Consider the following 19322-nt stretch of genomic DNA (forward strand, 5'->3'; position numbering starts at 1 on the left):
AAAGTAATGTCTCTGCTTTTTTTTTTTTTTCCTTGTCTCTGCTTTTTAATATGCTATCTAGGTTGGTCATAACTTTCCTTCCAAGGAGTAAGCGTCTTTTAATCCCTAACTAATGCCAAAGACTGAACAAAGGACCCAGGTGTCCGGACAGTCTGGAATGCCCCAGGTCCACACTGCAGTCCTGAGGGGTGTCTGGCCGACCGTCACCCGCTGCCTGGGCTTAGGTTTTTATCCTCAGGTCGATGCACTTGATTCTTTAATCCAGACTTCCAGAAAAGGGACAATAATGACCGCGCCAGCCCTTGATTCCTTTCCACCCTCCCTGCGTAGGGTGATAACAGTCTGTTCATCAAGAGGCGGTGAGCCAAATATTCCCGCTGAGTCGCCGATGCTCTCCTTCAGGTCTGCAGGCAGAGGAACCAGAGACACCCCATGTGTCGGCGGAGGCGCACCGATGTCTGCGCGCCCACGGGGAACCCTCTGCAGCGCCGCGCCCCCCTACTCCAGGCACGGGGACCGCCCCTCCGGGCACACGGACCGTCCCACTGGGTGCGGGGGCCTCCCCTCCAGGCACACGGACCGCCCCTCCGGTGTAGGGACTGCCCCTCCAGGCACACGAACCGCCCCTCGGGCACGGGGACCGCCCCTGGGGCACTGGAACCTCCCCTCCGGGCGCGGGGGCCGCCCCTCCGGGCGCGGGGACCGCTCCTCCAGGCGCAGGGGCCGCCCCTCTGGGCACACGGACCGCCCCTCCGGGCACACGGACCGCCCCCAGCACCGAGGCCCCGCCTTGCAGACCACCCATTGGCCCCGCTAGACCCTCACCCCACCCCCGGCACGGCCCAGCCACACCCTCCGCGTTACTGCTCGGGACACCTTGTGAGTCTGGGGATTGTTGCGTCTGGCAACCGAGCTCAGAGCCGGGCTGGGCTCAGCTTTCCAGCCGGTCTCCCCGAAAGTGACAGAGGCTTTCGTATCGCACAAGCCCCTCCTGGTCGCCCCGAGAGTCCCCTTTTTCTGGTGCCTCGTAGGGATGCTTTTGGTGGTCCTCGTGCTCCTGCTGCCCACAGTCTCCGGTAGGAGCCTGCAGAGTGTGCGCGCTGGTGGGGAACCGGAGCGGCTCGCGAGGCCGGCCGACTGGAACCGAGGGTGGGAGGACATTTGCTTTTTGTCTCTCGTGAGAGTCGTGGGGCTGGGTCCACTCCGCGGTCATAAGGAGTTGGGGTAGAAAGCGTGACCAGAGGGGACCACATAGCGCTAGAAGAGACGTCTTGCTTGTTGGTGCGCACTCAGCGGCGCGGGGTGATGCGCGCAGCCGGACTTACCAAGGGGCAAACTGGGTCACTAGCAAAAGCTTGCAGGGTTTCTGGGACTGAGCCACTTGGGGACGGGTCCGCTGGCCTGTTGGTGGTGGTGGTGGCTTGCTTTTGAGTTCTCAGGTGCCTGGGGAATATTGGTAGGCTGGTTCTGTGCCTATGTATGTGTGGAGGGATGGGAGAGGGTGGGCGGGGAGGCTTGCTCTCTGTACTCTGGGCAGGTTTATAACGGGAGTGGAGTATTGGTATCCTGCTGGGCTGGGGGAGGCCCTGCAGGATGTTCTCTAGTGTGATTTTTGTCGAAGTGGCCACCCAGCGGTGCCAAGTTGGGAAGCTCGTGTGGTGTATATAACGGTCAGGTGGGAGAAGTCGCTGTGTACTCTGCCTACACCCCCACGTTCCCAGCCCCGCCTGGTGATGGAGGCTGTGGCTCAGAATCCAGGAGGCAGCATAGGAAGTCACCATCCTTGTGCCCCGGGCGCTCATACCGTTGACACAGGCACCAGTGAGCACAGAGGCGTAAGAAGTGATAAGGTGGCCACTAGGCACATAACCCTGACGGAGGCAGTGGAGGGCGAAAAGTGCTCACTTGCCTTGATTACCAGAGGTAGCGCTGGGCTCTCCAGGTGGCTGCCTGCCGTACAGGAGACGCCAGTCTGTCCCTGAGTGGGGAAGATCTCCTGGAGAAAGGCATGGCAACCCACTCCAGTATTCTTGCCTGGAGAATCCCATGGACAGAGGAGCCTGGCAGGCTACAGTCCATAGCATCGCAAAGACTTGGACATGACTGAAGCGGCCTAGCATGCATGCATGTATCATCAAACTGACTATCATAGGTAACCCAGAGTCCCCAGCCACCCCAAGACCCAGTCTTGCCCACTAGAAGGCTGAAGACAAAGCCGTACCCAAGAGTGGGCCCACATTAACCCTTGGATCCCTGGCACCCCAAAACCAGGTGTAGAACAGGGTCTTGTCTGCCAGGAGGTCAGCATGGATCCCTGACCTGGCCTAATCCGTGAAAAGATGGACACCAGCCCCAAGAGCCCTGAGCCTCAGCCCATCCACTCTGTGTTAACACCAACTCCAGGACCCTATCCCTGAAAGCAGTGTCCCTGGGACCTGGTCCTGCCCACCTTGAGCCAGGTGCTGCTCACCAGCACTAATGTCAAGACCCACAGGGCCCCAGCCCACCAGGAAACTGACACAACCTCCAAGATGCCTTGCGTCCCTCAGCCAGCCATGTCGGGATCTGACCCTAGCCATCAACTGGTCAAAACCAGCTATGGAACCCACCTGTGCTGTGACCCCAGCCACCAGCAGTTCTGGGGCCCCTGACCCTGCAGCTGCCACCCTGAGACCAGGTTCTATCCCCCCCAAAACACACACACACACACACACACACACACACATACACACACACATCCATCCACTTTGTGACCTGGTCCTATCTATCAAAGGGCTGGCTCCAGGACTGGGATTCCCCTGACCTTGCAGCCAATCACACTAGGATCCAGACCTACACACCAGTGACTAGCAGCCTCAACACAGAACACAGCCTGGCAGTCAGTCATCCAGACCAGGAGCCCGCCATTCCTACAGTCATGCACACAGTAGGCAGATCATCACAGCAGAGATGTTCAGACAGCCCAGCTTAGATTTCTGAAGACAAGATGTGGCTTGGCATTCAGTACCTTTCCTTTACAATTGATGATGTGTCTGCAATCCAGCTCCATCTTCCTCACCAACCAGAATCTCCTTTATGTGGCACTTTTTTCAAGTTTGATTTAAAAAAAAAGTGCAGTGTTGTAGGATTTAGATGTTCTTGCTTACGAGCATTATATCAGCCTTTTAGAATGTTAATTTATACAAACATGGACTTACGTTTCAGTGAAATTTATTTTGATATTCCTTTTCAAAAGTAGTTTTTGTGGACAGTGAGAGAAGGGGCAGGATGGTCAGGTTTCATTGAGGTCCCACTTTGATCAGAGACCAAAATTATCCTGAAGTTACCATCTGGGCATGGATCTGGGTTTGTGCTTGAGTATGACAGTTATTTTTAAATTTTGTAAGCAGGTAGAGAGTGCTTGCCCAACATTTGCAAGTATACAGAAGGCGAACAGTTCTCTTGATATGTATAGAGACTGTTTCATCTTCTTTAAACTCATCTGGAAAATTGAAAATTTCAGAATTTTCTGAATGCAATCTACCATATTCTATAATGGCATACTATATAATGCTTCTTGTAAAAGTATAGCATTGCAGGCCAATAATAATTGTACTGTAAACCATCTGGAAAAAAATCTTAGTCAAGATATGTTTACTTTGAAAATCCTCACAGGAATAAAGAATCCAACATTCTGAATAAGAGAAGAAATTATTCAGATACATAAAGCAAAGCAAATACATAAAACAAACAACACTTGTATAATTTAATTATGGGCATGCTATTAACTTGATTTCTTTCTTGGTTCCAGGAAACTCTGAATGATGTTATACATTTCTATCTAGGATGGAATTATACAGCATTTCTAGTCCATTTTTTCCCCTATTGTAAAATGAGAATCTATAGCTCAAATTGAGTAAATTTAATGTTATTAGTAAAATCCAACTCTATACTGATCATTAAACAGTGTTTTTAATAACTGCATCCTTTTTTTGTTTGTTTTTTGCTTTTGTTTTGGGCAGTTGATGGAGATGCATTCATATATTAAGATCAAAATACTGGAAATGTTGAAAACATTTTGCCAATAGGTGGATTTCAGCACATGGTGTAAATTAAATGTTGGACAGGGTATCAAGAGAGGAATCTGAAATTTAGAAAATGGTGAAAAAGGAGAATAATATTTCACTTGTTTAGAGTTCTCTCTTGACTAGTCTGTCAATCTGAAGACCTAGATCCAAGAAGTAATTACAGCAAAGTTTCCTCAGGGATCAAAATAGATTTATCTCCCTTCTCCTTTAGGTCCTTAATCTTATAGGAGAGGCCTCTGCATTCTTTTAGCACTTTAGGACTTTAAATATCATAATGTTTTACATCATTTCTAGCAGATTCATAAGATTTCCAAGAGCACAGATAATTAAAAGGAAGAGGACTTCTTGAAGCAGGAGTAACACTGTTCTAGGGAAGAACCCCCGACAAAAAAAGGCCAGAGATAAAAATTCTAAAATAATAGCAATAGCATTTACTGTCAGGATACATTGGATAAACAGCCCAAACAGTTACTGCAGGAAGCTTTTAAGGGCATGTACAATCCATTAATCAGTGAATGAAGATTAAATTATGTTTACAGTAACGTCCAAGAAACCAATTTTTTATGTAAGGTTATTCAAAGTAATAAAATTTGATTATTTAAAGGGTATCCATTTATTTATAAAATGTTCAATTCACTAACCTAGACAGCGTATTAAAAAGCAGAGACATTACTTTGCTGACAAAGGTCCATATAGTCAAAGCTACAGTTTTTCCAGTAGTCATGTATGGATGTGAGAGTTGGACTATAAAGAAAGCTGAGCACCAAAGAATTGATGCTTTTAAACTGTGGTGTTGGAGAAAACGCTTTAGAGTCCCTTGGACTGCCAGGAGATCAAACTAGTCAGTCCTAAAGGAAATCAGTCCCGAATATTCATTGGAAGGACTGATGCTGACGTTGAAGCTCCAATATTTTGGCTACCTGGTGCAAAGAATGACTCATTAGAAATGATGCTGGGGAAGACTGAAGGCAGGAAGTGAAGGGGACGACAGAGGATGAGATGGTTGGATGGCATTATCAGCTCAATGGACATCAGTTTGAGCAAGCTCTGGGATATGGTGGAGGACAGGGAAGCCTAGCATGCTTCAGTCCATGGGGTAGCAAAGAGTTGGACGTGAGCGACTGAACAACAGCCACAACAATTCACTGATACAAAGCAAATAGAAGGAAGTTATATTTTTAAATACTTTAGTCCATATTTATTTTGACCTATGAAATTCACAATGTTTATTTGATATTACTCTTACCCAGTATCTACAGAGTGTAGTACAGAAAGAAGGCATATGATCTCTGCCCTCTAGGACATTGCCTTCTGAGAGGACACTGAGTCTAAACTATGGAAGAGTAATCTGATCAGAGAGCTATATACTATACAAGACTTCTTAGAAAGAGGTGAGTTTTGAAATGATGAATTTAGAAAGAAGAGGGAAGGACACATACCTATAAATACATTTTAAAACCCAAAACATAGATGCTATCTTTTCAATTGTGTTGAATGAAAGTTCACCTTCTTCCTCAACAAACCAAAAAAGCTCATAGATGGTTATTTCAAGTAAGCAGGGCACATCGTTTGCTACTATTGCCACATGGGTAAAAGCATGGGCGTGTATACGTGCTCAATTGTGTCCAGTTCTTTTCGACCCCATGGACTATAGCCTGCCAGGCTCCCCTGTCCATGGGATTTTTTCAGGCAAGTATACTGGAGTGGATTGTCATTTCCCCTTCCAGGGGATCTTCCTAACTGAGGGATCGGACCCAGATCTCCTGCTTCTCCTGCATCCTCAGGCAATTCTTTACCACTTAGCCACCTGGGAAAGCATGAGACAGTCATTGAATCTTTCTACTTATTCTGTAGTACCTACCTGAGGCCAGGCCGCAGTCCCTCGCTGATGAAAGAGATAAAGTACTTCACTTGCATGTTCTTATTCTCTCTATTCCTAGAGGCTTGTGGTGATCCACCAAGATTTGACACTATGAGGCTCCAGGGTGCACCTAAACCCAATTATCGTCCTGGGGAATGTGTACAATATGAGTGTCGTCTAGGTTTCAAGCCCAAGGTTCCTACTCTCCCGAGATCTGCTGTTTGTCAAGATAATAATACGTGGTCATCTCTCCAGGATGCCTGTGTAGGTAAATAAACAAACAAAAATGTTTTATAGTACTGGATATTTACACACAACTTAGTGTGCCTATTCCACTACTTCAGTGATGATTTTATCATGTGAATATAGGTTTTTAGATATCTGTGCATTTGTTCAGGCTTTGAAAAATCCCCAGGGAATCTTTTTCTTGGCAATTGTTTACCTGGGTAAATATGAATCTTTTTTGGCCATATAATATGGAAAGAAAATAATAGTTAAATGAGTAATAAGATTCCCATGAATTCAAGCAAGCAAAGTAGACTTTTGAATTTGATTTAAACCTATTTTTGAAATTGGTATAAACCAACATATTTGAACATTTCCTTTTAGAAAAATCATGTCCTAATGTAGGAGATCCTGTGAATGGCCAAGTCAACTTCGTGAATGGAAGTGCTCTGTTTGGTTCACAGGTTCACTTTGCTTGTAATCCGGGGTGAGTAAGATGCTCATTACAGAAAATAAGGTTCAGTATTACTAATTCCATTTTTGTTTTGCTCCTCTTTTTAAACATTTCTATAAACTAGATTTCATTTTGTTTTCTATGTGACAATTTGTACTTGTAGTCAAACAGTTACTGCACTATTTACGAAGACCTGAAAAATGTGTAATTAGAAAGAAGTTTAAATTGAAGTAAAGCAAAACTGTATAACTTACTATGTGTGTGCTCAGTCGCTCAGTCATGTCAGCTCTCTGAAACCCCATGGACTGCCAGGGGCCTGCCAGGCTCCTCTGTCCATGGAGTTTTCCAGGCAAGAATACCTGGGTGGGTCGTCACTTCCTCCTCCAGGGGATCTTCCCAATGCAGGGATCAAACCTGCGTCTTTTGTGTCTCCTGCATTGACAGGGGATACTTTAACTAGCATCACCTGGGAAGCCCATGTAACTTACTATATGTAATAATAAACCTATTGTATAAATTAAAAATGTAGTAATCATGGTAACTCTATTCTTGACAATAATTTTATTTATTTATTTATTTATTTTATTAGTTGGAGGCTAATTACTTTACAATATTGTAGTGGTTTTTGTCATACATTGACAAGAATGAAATTGTCAGTTCTTAGAGTTGAAATGGGGCTTATGGAAATAGGAAGAGAACTGTCAACCAGACATACTCTTATTTTGAGATAATCTGTAGTTTTAAGGGGCTTCCCTGCTGGCTCAGAGGTTAAAGTGTCTGCCTGCAGTACAAGAGACCTGGGTTTGATCCCTGAGTCGGGAAGATCTCTTGGAGAAGGAAATGGCAACCCACTCCAGTATTCTTGCCTGGAGAATCCCATGGAGGGAGGAGCCTGGTAGGCTACAGTCCATAGATTCATTTAAGGACCTAAATTGATCTGCTTAGCCTGGATGATAATGTTGATCATAATCTCTTAATGGGAAAACCTAACTTTTGAGCTGCTGCAAACGAGTGAAACATCTCAAAAAGAGATACTGAGCATTTAATAATAGCTTTTTTTTTTTTCCTACAGGGCTCCTTTAATACTACATATTGGAGATACTGGGCATTTATTTTAAAATATGATTTTAGAATTGAAATGTAATACACTGGAAATGCAACAGGTTTTATTAATGTTAACTTTAATCACATTTTTCTGTAATCATTTAATAGTTCTAATATTTTTGTGTATGTGTGGAATCTTTAGAGATTTATACATATAAAATCATGCTAATGCAAGCAGTGATAAGCTGAGCTTTTTTCTTTCCAATTTGGATGCCTTTTATTTCTTTTTGTTGCTTAATTGCTCTGCCTAGAACTTTCAGTACTATTTTGAATCGATATGGTAAAAGTAAGCATCTTTGCCTTTGTTCATCTTAGAGGAAAATTTTTCAGCTTCTCACCACTGAGTATGATATTGTGCTGTGTGTTTCTCATATATGGTCTTTATTACCCTGAAGCAGTTTCCATCTGTTCCTAGATTGTTTAATATTTTTTATCATGAAAACTGTAGAATTTTGTCAAATGCTTCTTCTTCATCACTTGAGATGATCATGTGGGTTTTTTCCTTCCTTCTGCTGATGTGATATATTATATTGATTGACCTTCATGTTGAACCATCCTAGCATTCCAGGAATAATTTCTGCTTGGTCATGCTTTTTAATCCTTTCTATATGCTGATGAATTGTTTGCTAGTATTACATTGAGGATTTTTACATCAGTATTAATAAGGAATACTGTTCTGTAGCTTGGTTACTTGTAATGTCTTATTCTAGCTTTGGTGTCATTATTACACTGGTATCATAGAATAAATTCAGAAGACTGCCTTTCTCTTCAATTTTTGTAACACTTTAAGAAGAATTGGTATTACTCCTCTTTTAAATGTTTGGCAGAATTAAACAGTGAAGACATCAGATCCAGGACTTTTTTCATTATTGGGAAATTTTTGATTACTGATTCAATCTCCTCACTAGTCATAATCAATTCAGATTTTGTATTTTTTAGTGAAGTCTTGGTAGAGTTTGTGTTTACACAAATTTGTCTTTTATATCTAGGCTATCCATTTGTTGTCATAAAATTATTCACAGAAGTCTCATAATATTTTTTAACTCTGTAGAACTAAGGGAAATATCTCCATTTTCATTTCTGATTTAGGTAATTTGATCTTCCTTTTTGTCTCAGTCCATCTAGCTAAGGGTATATCAGTTTTCTTCCTCTTTTGGAAAACCAACTTTTGGATTCATTTGGTATTCTCTACTAATTTCTCTTCTGCTCTAGTCTTTATTGTTTACTTCTTTCTGCTAGTTTTGTGTGTATATCTTTGTTCAATAGTTCTTTAAGTTGTAACATTAGGTGGATTATTTTAGAGCTCTCTTCTTACTTTAAATTAAAGACTAGTTTACCTACAAACTAAATTAGTCCAGATGCATCAGATAGGGATTTGCTATTTCTATACATTTCAAAGTGATTAACATGATAAGTCTAGATACAATTTATCACCATACAAGGTTATTACACTTCATTGACTATTTTCCCATTATATCCTTGCAACATTGCTTTTGTAACTAGAAATTTGTACTTCTTAATATCACTCATTTAATTAATTTCTCATCCACCCCTTCCCAGGGCAAACACTTTTTTGTTTTTTGTAACTAGAGTCTTTTCATACTGTTCATGGGGGGAGGCCTGGAGTGCCACAGTCCATGGGGTTGCAAAGAGTCAGACATGACTGAGCGACTGAACGGAACTGAACTGAACTGGAGACTGTTTCTGTTTTTTTGTTTCTTCATTTGCTTTGTATTTAAATTGCAAACACAAACGATATGCAATATTCTATTTTTCTGTCTGACTTATCTCACTTAGCATAATATTCTATAGGCCAATCCACGTTGTCACTAATGACAAGATTTCCCAGTTTTTATGGCTGACTTACAGTCCACTGTGTGTGTGTGTGTGTGTGTGTGTGTGTGTGTATGTGTGTATGTGTGTGTTCTTAATCCAGTTAGTCTACTGAAGGGTCTTTAAATGAATATAATCATTTTATATTAGTTCGGTTCAGTTCAGTCACTCAGTCGTGTCCAACTCCTTTCAGCCCCATGGACTGCAGCACACCAGGCCTCCCTGTCCGTCACCAACTCCCAGAGTTTACTCAAACTCATGTCCATTGAGTCAGTGATGCCGTCCAACCATCTCATCCTCTGTCGTCCCCTTCTCCTCCTGCCTTCAATCTTTCCCAGCATCAGGGTCTTTTCAAATGAGTCAATTATTTGCATCAGCTGGCCAAAGTATTGGAGTTTCAGCTTCAGCATCAGTCCTTCCAATGAATATTCAGGTCTGATTTCCTTTAGGATGGCCTGATTGAATCTCCTTGCAGTCCAAGGGACTCTCAAGAGTCTTCTCCAACACCTCAGTTCAAAAGCATCAATTCTTTGGCGCTCAGCTTTCTTTATAGTCCAACTCTAACCGGAAAAACCATAGCTCTGACTAGATGAACCTTTGTTGGCAAAGTAATATCTCTGCTTTTTAATATGCTGTCTAGGTTGGTTATAACTTTCTTCCAAGGAGCAAGTGTCTTTTAGTTTCATGGCTGCAGTCACCATCTACAGTGATTTTGGAGCCCCCAAAAATAAAGTCTGCCACTGTTTCCATTGTTTCCCCATCTATTTGCCATGAAGTGATAGGACCAGATGCCATAATCTTTGTTTTCTGAATATTCAGCTTTAAGCCAACTTTTTCACTCTCCTCTTTCACTTTCATCAAGAGGTTTTTTAGCTCCTCTTCACTTTCTGCCATAAGGGTGGTGCCATCTGCATATCTGAGGTTATTGATATTTCTCCTGGCAGCTTGTGCTTCATATTAGTTAGTCTACTAAAATGAATATAATCATTTTAACAGTATTAACTCTTCTAATCCATGAGCATGGTATATCTTTCCATATTTTTCTATCATCTTCAATTTCTCTCATTGTACATTACAATACTCCAAGTAAAGTACAGATCTTTTACTTCATTTCTTAAGTTTATTGCTAGGTAGTTTATTCCTTTGATGCAATTATAAATGGGATTGTTGTATTAATTTATCTTACTGTTAGCTTCTTTTCAGTGTATAGAAACACAACAGATTTCTGAATACTTATTTTTTATCCTTCAACTTTTTATCTTTCAACTGAATTTATTCAGTTCTGTTCAGTCACTCAGTCATTTCCAACTCTTTGCGACCCCATGGACTGCAGCACACCAGAGTTCCCTGTCCATCACCGACTGCCGAGCTTGCTCAAACTCATGTCCATTGAGTTAGGGATGCCATCCAACCATCTCATCATCTGTCATCCCCTTTGCCTGCCCTCAATCTTTCCCAGCATTGGATCTTTTCCAGTGAGTCAGTTTTTTGCATCAGGTGGCCAAAGTATTGGAGCATCAGCTTCATCACCAGTCCTTCCAATGAATATTTATTGTTGATTTCCTTTAGGATTGACTTGTTTGATCTCCTTGCTCTCCAAGGGACTTTCAAAAGTCTTCTCCAGCATCACAGTTTGAAGGTATCAAATCTTCGGCACTCAGACTTTTTATTGTCTGGCTCTCACATCCATACACCACTACTGGAAAAATTGTAGCTTTGACTAGATGGACCTTTGTTGGCAAAGTAATATCTCTGCTTTTTAACACACTGTCTAGGTTCATCATTGCTTTTCTTCCAAGGGGCAAGCATCTTTTAATTTCATGGTTGCAGTCACTGTCCACAGTGATTTTGGAGCCCAAGAGAGTAAAGTCTGTCACAATTTGCATTATTTCCCTATTTATTTGCCATTAAGTGATGGAACCAGATGCCATGAACTTCAGTTTTTGAATGTTGAATTTTAGGCCAGGTTTTTCACTCTTCTCTTTCACCTTCATCAAGAGGATCTTTAATTCCTCTTCACTTTCTACCATAAGGGAGGTGTCATCTGAGTACCTGAGGTTATTGATATTTCTCCCGGCAATCTTGATTCCAGCTTGTGCTTTATCCGTCCTGGAATTTCACATGATGTACTCTGCATATAAGTTAAATAATATATTATCTTATATATTACCTATATTATACGGAGGTATGTTCCTTTTATGGGGACTGTCCCAAGTGATTCAGTGGTGAAGAATCTGCCTCAATGCAGAAGCCATAGGAGATGCAGGTCAATCCCTGGGTTGGGAAGATACCCTGGAGAAGGAAATGACAACCCACTCCAGTATTTTTGCCTAGAGAAACCCATGGACAGGTTAGCCTGGTTGGCTACAGTCCATACAGTCGATGCAGTCCCAGGTGTGTCCACCTGAGCACGCATGCAATGCTTTCTTCCTTCCCTCTATATCCATGTTGTTGAGAGTTTTTATCATAGATGGACCTGGAATTTGTTAAAAGCTTCCTGCATTTGTGAGATAATCTATGATTTTTATTCTTCAGTGTATTAATGTAGTATATCACATTGACTGATTTGTGACTTTGAATCATCCATGCAGCCCTGGTAGGGCTTCCCTGGTAGCTCAGCTGTTAAAGAATCCACCTGCAATGCAGGAGACCCCGGATGGATTCCTGGGTGGAGATGATCCCCTGGAGGAGGGTATGTTAATACACTGCAATATTCTTGCCTGGAGAATCCCCATGGACAGAGGAATCTATAGGGTGACAGTCCATGGGGTCACAAAGAGTTGGACATGACAGAGCATTATACTAAGCACAGCACATGCACCCCTGAGATAAATCCCACTTAATCATGGTGTATGACCCTTTTAAAGTAATTTTTAATTTATTTGCTAATATTTTATTAAGCATTTTTGTGTCTAAGTTCTTCAAGGATATTGGTCTATAATTTTCTTTTGCTGTGGTGTCTTTGTCTGGCTTAAGTATTAGAGTGATTTTAGCCTTTTACAATGCATTTTCTTTCATTTAAATTTTTTGAAATAGTTTGAGAATAGGTGTTCTCTTTCAATTCAATAAGGCATAGTTAGTTTGCAGTATTCTATTAGTTTCAGGGGTACAATAAAGTAATTAAAAACTTTTATAGATTAGACTTGATTTATCATTATTACAAAATATTGGCCATATTACCTGGGTTGCATGATATATTGTTAGTTTGAGAAGGATGTCAACTCTTCTCACAATGTTTGTTAGAAGTCACCTTATGTGACTTTTGTTTGTTGAGAGTTCTTTTGTTAGTGACTTGATTTCATTACTGATAATTAATTAGTTAATATTTTCTATTTCTTCCTGGTAGAGTCTTAGGATATTGTGCCTTTCTCAGAATTTGTGCGTTTCTTCTTAGTTGTTCATTATATTGCCATATAGTTGTTCATGGTGATCTTTTACGATCCTCTTTGTTTCTTAAGTGTTGGTTATAAGTTCTCCACTTTGATTTCTGATGTTACTGATTTAGACCCTCTTTTTTTAAAAAATTGAGTCAGGCTAAATGTTTTAACTTTCTTTTTTATGTTTTCAAAGTACCAGGTCTTTTTTTCTTTTGTCCTTTTTTTTTTTCTATTTCATTTATTTCTGCCTTGATCTTTATGATATTTTTTTACTTCTACTAACTTTTGGTTTTGTTTGGTCTTCATTTCTAACTTCCTTGAGATGTAAGTAGGTGTTTAATTGAGATTTTTCTTATTTCCTAAGGTAAGCTTCTATTGCTATAAAGTTTCCTCTTGGAACTGCTTTTTCTGCATCTCATAGAATTTAAGTCATTGTATTTTTGTTTTCATTTGTCTCCAGTTTTAAAAAAAAATGTTCTTTGGTTACATGAGTGGTCTGTTCATTGTTTAGCAGCATAATGTTGAGCCTTATTAGTGTTTATAGCTGATTTCTGGTCTCATGTCTTTGTTGTCAGAAAAAATGCTTGATATGATTTCAATTTTCTTAAATATACCAAAGCTTGTTTTGTGGCCTAGAATATGATCTGTCCTGGAGGATGTTCCATGTGTCCTTGAAAAGACTATATATTCTTTTGCTTTTGGATCTATGTTCCATACATATTTATTAAGTTCATCTGATATAATGTATCATTTAAAGCTAATGCTTCCTTATTGATCTTCTGTCTATATGTCCTTTGATGTATGTGTGTTGTTAAAGTCCTGTGTGATTGTTGCGTTGCTGCCAATTTCTCCCTTTATATCTGTTATATTTTCCTTATGTATTTAGGTGATTGTCTGTTGTATACATATGTATTTACAATTGCTATATCTTCTTCTTGGACTGACCCCATGATCATTATGTATGGTTCTACTTTGTCTCTTCTACAGTCCTTTTTTAAACTCTATCTTGTCTGAGGTAAGTATTTGTATTATAACTTTCTTTTGCTTTCCATTTACATGGAATACATTTTTTCATTCCTCCATTTTCAGACTTTGTGTCTTTATATCTGAAGTGAGTCTCTTTCATGCAGCATATCATTAGATCTTGTTTTTTTACCCTTTTAGCCACTCCATGTCTTTTGAATAGAGTATTGTTTCTTTTACATTTAAAATAAAAATTGGTAGGTATCCATGTTTTGTCATTTTCTTAATCATTTACTGTTTGTTACTGCAGTTCTCTTTCATTCTTCTTTTGCTATCTTTCTTTGTGATTTGATGAGTATCTTTAATGTTCAGTTTGGATTTCTTTCTTTTGTGTGTGTATGTATGTATTATAGATTTTTGGTTTGTGATTGCCATGAGATTTTTGTATAAAACTTCATGATTGCTTAACATTGCTGAGTTCTTAAGTTCAAATACATTATAACTGCACTTATTTTTACTCCCCTCCTCTCATGTTTAATGTTTTTGACATCATATTTTATAGTTCGTTGTTCTGTGCATCCCTTCTTATTATATATGTGTGTGTGTATATACATACATATATATATATATATATATGATTTGGCTACTTTTGTCTTTTAACCTTCCTACTAGTTTTATAAATGGTTTATCTACTACCTTTCCTGTATGTTTCCCTTTACAAATAAGATAATTCCTTCACAATCTTCATATTTTTTAGCTGTGGCCTTTTCTTTTGTACTTTAAAAAAAAAATCCTTTTAACATTTTTGGTGAAGCCCGTTTAGTGGTACTGAATTCTTTTAGTTTTGCTTGTCTGTAACACTGTTTCATGGAGAAGGCAATGCCACCCCACTCCAGTGCTCTTACCTGGAAAATCCCATGGACGGAGGAGCCTGGTGGGCTGCAGTCCATGGGGTCGCGAAGAGTCGGGCACGACTGAGCAACTTCATTTTCACTTTTCACTTTCATGCATTGGAGAAGGAAATGGCAGCCCAGTCCAGTGTACTTGCCTGGAGCATCCCAGGGACGGGGGAGCCTGGTGGGCTGCCGTCTATGGGGTCGCACAGAGTCGGACACGACTGAAGCGACTTAGCAGCAGCAGCAGCAGCAACATTCTTTCAAATCTAAATATCTTTGGCAGGTACAGTATTTTTATATATAGATTTTTAGCTTTCATACCTTTAACCTTATCATGCTACTGCCTTTTGATCTTTAAAGTTTCTTCTGAAAATGCTTATAATCATATGGGAATTTGTTATATGCAGCCAGCTGCTTTTCTTGTGCTGCTTTTAAAAATCTCTCTGTCTTTAATTTCTGCCAGTTTGATTACAATTCATCTTGGTGTGGATCTCTTTGTGTTCACTGTGTTTGGGACTCTGCTTTCTGGACCTAGAAATCGATTTCCTTTCCCATGTTAGGGAAATTTTCAGCTATTTGTTCTTTAATTAAATTCTCTGCTCCTTTCTCTCCCTCTTCTTCTGGGGCCCCATGATGCAAATTATTTAGTATGTTTGATATTGTCTCAGAGAGCTCTTAAACCATCTGCATTTTTTTCAGTTTTTTTTCTAATCAGCTTTAGTGATTTCCTCTATTCTGTCTTCCAGTTGCTGATCCATTGTTTTGAATCATGTAATCGCCTGTTGAATCCTTCTGGTGTAATTTTATTACAACTATTGTATTCTTCAGCTCTGTTAAGGTTTTTTAAATATTTCATAATTTATTAAATTTCTTACTATATTCATCCATTCTGCTTCTGACTTTTTTGAAATTTCTTATAATCATTACCTTGAACTTTTTACAAGGTATATTGCTTGTCTCCACTCCAGGTAGTTCTTGTTCTGGGCTACTTCCTTCCCATGGGACATATTTTTTCTTGCCTTATTTTACCTAATTCTCTGTGTTTTCTTTGTTCTAGGTAGTTCAGATATGTTTCTGAATTTTGGAAAAGTGGTCTTATGTAGAAAACATTCTATATGGCCCAGCAATGTACTCCCATCTGTTTACTATATGTGTATCTTCTAATGTTCCTTATACGGGCTGCAAGGCTCTTTATTTATGGCGGAGTCAGCTACTGGGGAACACTGATAGCAGTGCTAGCCCTCAGATGGGTTGGCTGACAGGCCATGCCTCATACAGAATCTGATGGCCCACTAGTGGGTGAGACTGGGTCTTGGTGCAGCTGTCTGCATGGCCCAGGGAGTCATGGGACTGGTGTTGACTGGCAGGACCAGGCCCCAGGGTGTCTGGCTGCTCATCCCAGTGCATCCTGGGACTGTTGCCAGTTCGTTGGTGAATGGTAAGCCCCCAACACTAATAAGCAAGGAGGAGGTTCTCAAAATGGTATTTTTTGTGAGCATGACTGTCCTCCTGGTACAATGAATTCCCAAATGGCTACCACCAGTCTCTGTGTTCCCAGAAGGAGGCCCAGTTGCCTCTTGGAGAGGCTCTGCAAGATCACACGCGGTCTGATCCAGGCTCATTTGAAGTTACTGTCTCTGGCCTATGTTTCAAAGTATGCAAGGTTTTACATTTTTTAATGTAAACATTTATAAATTTAAACTTCCTTATTGTCACATCTTTTGCTGTATTCCATTCATAAGTTTTGGTAGGTTATATTTTCATTTCCATTTTTTACCAAGTCCAAGTACATTTCTCTTTGATGCATGACAGGACAATAAATCTGAGAGGTGAAGTGTTGAGGTGAAGAATACAACTTTACTCAGAAAGCTGGCAGACTGAGAAGATGTCAGACTAATATCTCAAAATAACCATCTTATTGTGATCTAAATGCCAGGTTCTTTTATAGAACAGAAAAAGGGTGGGGGGTGAGGAAGTAAAGTTTAAAAAAAAAAAAAAAGGCCATTAATCTTCTGGAATAGCCAGCCTCCGGGAGGGGATGTGAAATTTTTTCCCTCCTTGTGGGACAGGGTCCTGAACAAAGGCCTTAGATAGGCCATTACGTATGATTACAATAATAAAAGCAAAGAAAAGCAAAGGTTAAAGTCAAAGATACAAGCCCAACTTGGAGTCAATATTGACTCTTCCCTGTAACACATTCATGTCAAAGTGTATTCTAAGTGCCCTTATGATTTCTTCTTTGTCATTGGTGCATAAAAGGACTTTTTAAATTTTAGCAATTTTGAGAAGTTTCCGATTTTCCCTTTGATTTTGATTTTTGAGTTTGTCCTGTTGTGATCAAAGAACATATTTGTATGATATTTACCTTTTTTCCCCTCCCCAACCTGATATCTACCTTCATTCCTATTAATTTTGGCCTAGCAAAATTAACTACTGTTAAGTATCTATTATCTATTATGTAATTATATTATGAAGAATATTAATTTTTTCCATCTGTGACCTAACATGTGGTCTAACCTGGGAAATGTCCAGTATGCACTTGAGAAGACTACATTCTGTTGTTAGATAGAGTGCCCTGTGTGTGTCAGTGAGCCCTGGTTTGTCTTATATTGTTGAAGTCATCTACTTCCTTACTTATCTTCCACCAAGTTGTTTAGTACATTTTTATGAGTGGGGTATTGAAGTTTCCAACTATTACTGTAGAAATGCCTATTTTGTATATGCCTCTCACTCCTTTCAGTTCTATCATTTTTTGCTTCGTATATTTTGATGGCTTCTTATTAGATGCATCAATGTTTATAATTGTTATATCTTATTCAAGTACTTAATCCTTTTTAAAATATGATGTCCTTCTTTGCCTATACACTTTTTGTCTAGAGTCTATTTTGCCTAAATTAGTATAGTCATCCCTGCTATCTTTTAGACACTATTAGCATGGAATATATTTTTGCACCCTTTCATATTGAACACATTTGTGTCTATGGATGTCATGTGAGTCTCTTGGAGATAGCGTATAGCTGAATCATGTGTTTTATGCACTCTGCCAATCTCTGACTTTTGATTAAAGAGTTTAATACATTTAAATTTAATAAATTACCAAAAGGAGGGACTTATTTCTGTAATTGTGCCATTTGCTTTCTATAAGCCTTTTAGCTTTGTTGTTCCTAATTTCCTGCATTACTTTTTTCTTTTGTGTCTAGTTGATTTTTATAGTGAAATGAATAGTTTCTTCATTATTTCCTTTTTTGTACATTCTATAGCTATTTTGTTTATGGTTACCATTGGGACTACATTTAACTTCCTACAGTTACAGAACTCCAAGTTGAATTAATACCAAATTAACTACAAAAATTGTAGTAGCAAACCACCTGTAATCAAATGATATCTTTTAAAATTGCTTATGAATTTACTTTAAGTGAGATCTTTATTTTTCCACAACAATTAGAGTTACTGTCTCATGTCCTATTATTTCACCTTGCAAGACTCCCTCAAGTGTTTCTTGCTGTTGAGGTCTCAGTCAGTTCAATCACTCAGTTCTGTCCAGCTCTTTACAACCAATGGACTACAGCATGCCAGACATCCCTGTCCATCACCAACTCCCAGAGCTTACTCAAACTCATGTCCATAGACTTGGGATACCATTCAACCATCTCATCCTCTGTCATCTCCTTCTCCTACCCTTCTGCCTTCAATCATTCTCAGTATCAGGGTCTTTTCCAATGAGTCAGTGACGCATTAGGTGGCCAAAGTATTGGAGTTTCAGCTTCAGCATCAGTCCTTCCAATGAATATTCAGGGCTGATTTCCTTTAGGATGGACTGGTTGGATCTCCTTGCAATCAGAGGGACTCTTGAGAGTCCTTTCTAACAACACAATTCAAAATCATCAATTCTTCAGCTCTCAGCCTTCTTTATAGTCCAACTCTCACATTGACACATGGCTGTGGAAAAACCATAGCTTTGACCAGATGGACCTTTGTTGGCAAAGTAATGTCTCTGCTTTTTAATATGCTGTCTAGGTTGGTCATAACTTTCCTTCCATGGCTGCAGTCACCATCTGCAGTGACTTTGGAGCCCAAAAAGATAAAGACTTTCACTGTTTCCATTGTTTCCCCATCTATTTTCCATGAGGTGATGGGACCAGATGCCATGATCTTTGTTTTCTGAATGATGAGTTTTAAGTTTTTTCACTCTCCTCTTTCAATTCATCAAGAGGCTCTTTAGTTCTTCTTTGTTTTCTGCTATAAGGGTGGTGTCATCTGCATAACTGAGGTTATTGATATTTCTCTCCACAATCTTGATTCCATCTTGTGCTTCATCCAGCCCAGCATTTCTCATGATGTCCTCTGCATATAAGTTAAATAAGCAGGGTGACAATATACAGCCTTGACATACTTCTTTCCTGATTTGGAACCAGTCCGTTGTTCCATGTCCAGTTCTAACTGTTGCTTCTTGACCTGCATACAGATTTCTCAGGAGGCAGGTCACGTAGTCTGGTATTTCCATCTCTTGAAGAATTTTCCACACTTTGTTATGATCCACAC

At 40.1% G+C, this 19322-nt stretch overlaps 1 protein-coding gene across 1 annotated transcript in view; it reads left to right on the top strand.

Moving 5' to 3' along the window:
* Positions 1-912: 912 nt before the first annotated feature.
* Positions 913-19322, top strand: part of LOC110122425 (membrane cofactor protein-like) — a 45741-nt gene continuing 27331 nt past the window's right edge. The window contains exons 1-3 of the mRNA XM_070474643.1: positions 913-1076; positions 6008-6196; positions 6538-6640. Of these exons, the coding sequence (XP_070330744.1) occupies positions 1034-1076; positions 6008-6196; positions 6538-6640 (335 nt within the window). The 5' untranslated portion in view covers positions 913-1033. The remainder of the gene's footprint in view (positions 1077-6007; positions 6197-6537; positions 6641-19322) is intronic.

Source organism: Odocoileus virginianus, chromosome 11 (genome assembly GCF_023699985.2).
Source record: "Odocoileus virginianus isolate 20LAN1187 ecotype Illinois chromosome 11, Ovbor_1.2, whole genome shotgun sequence".
NCBI lineage: Eukaryota > Metazoa > Chordata > Mammalia > Artiodactyla > Cervidae > Odocoileus > Odocoileus virginianus.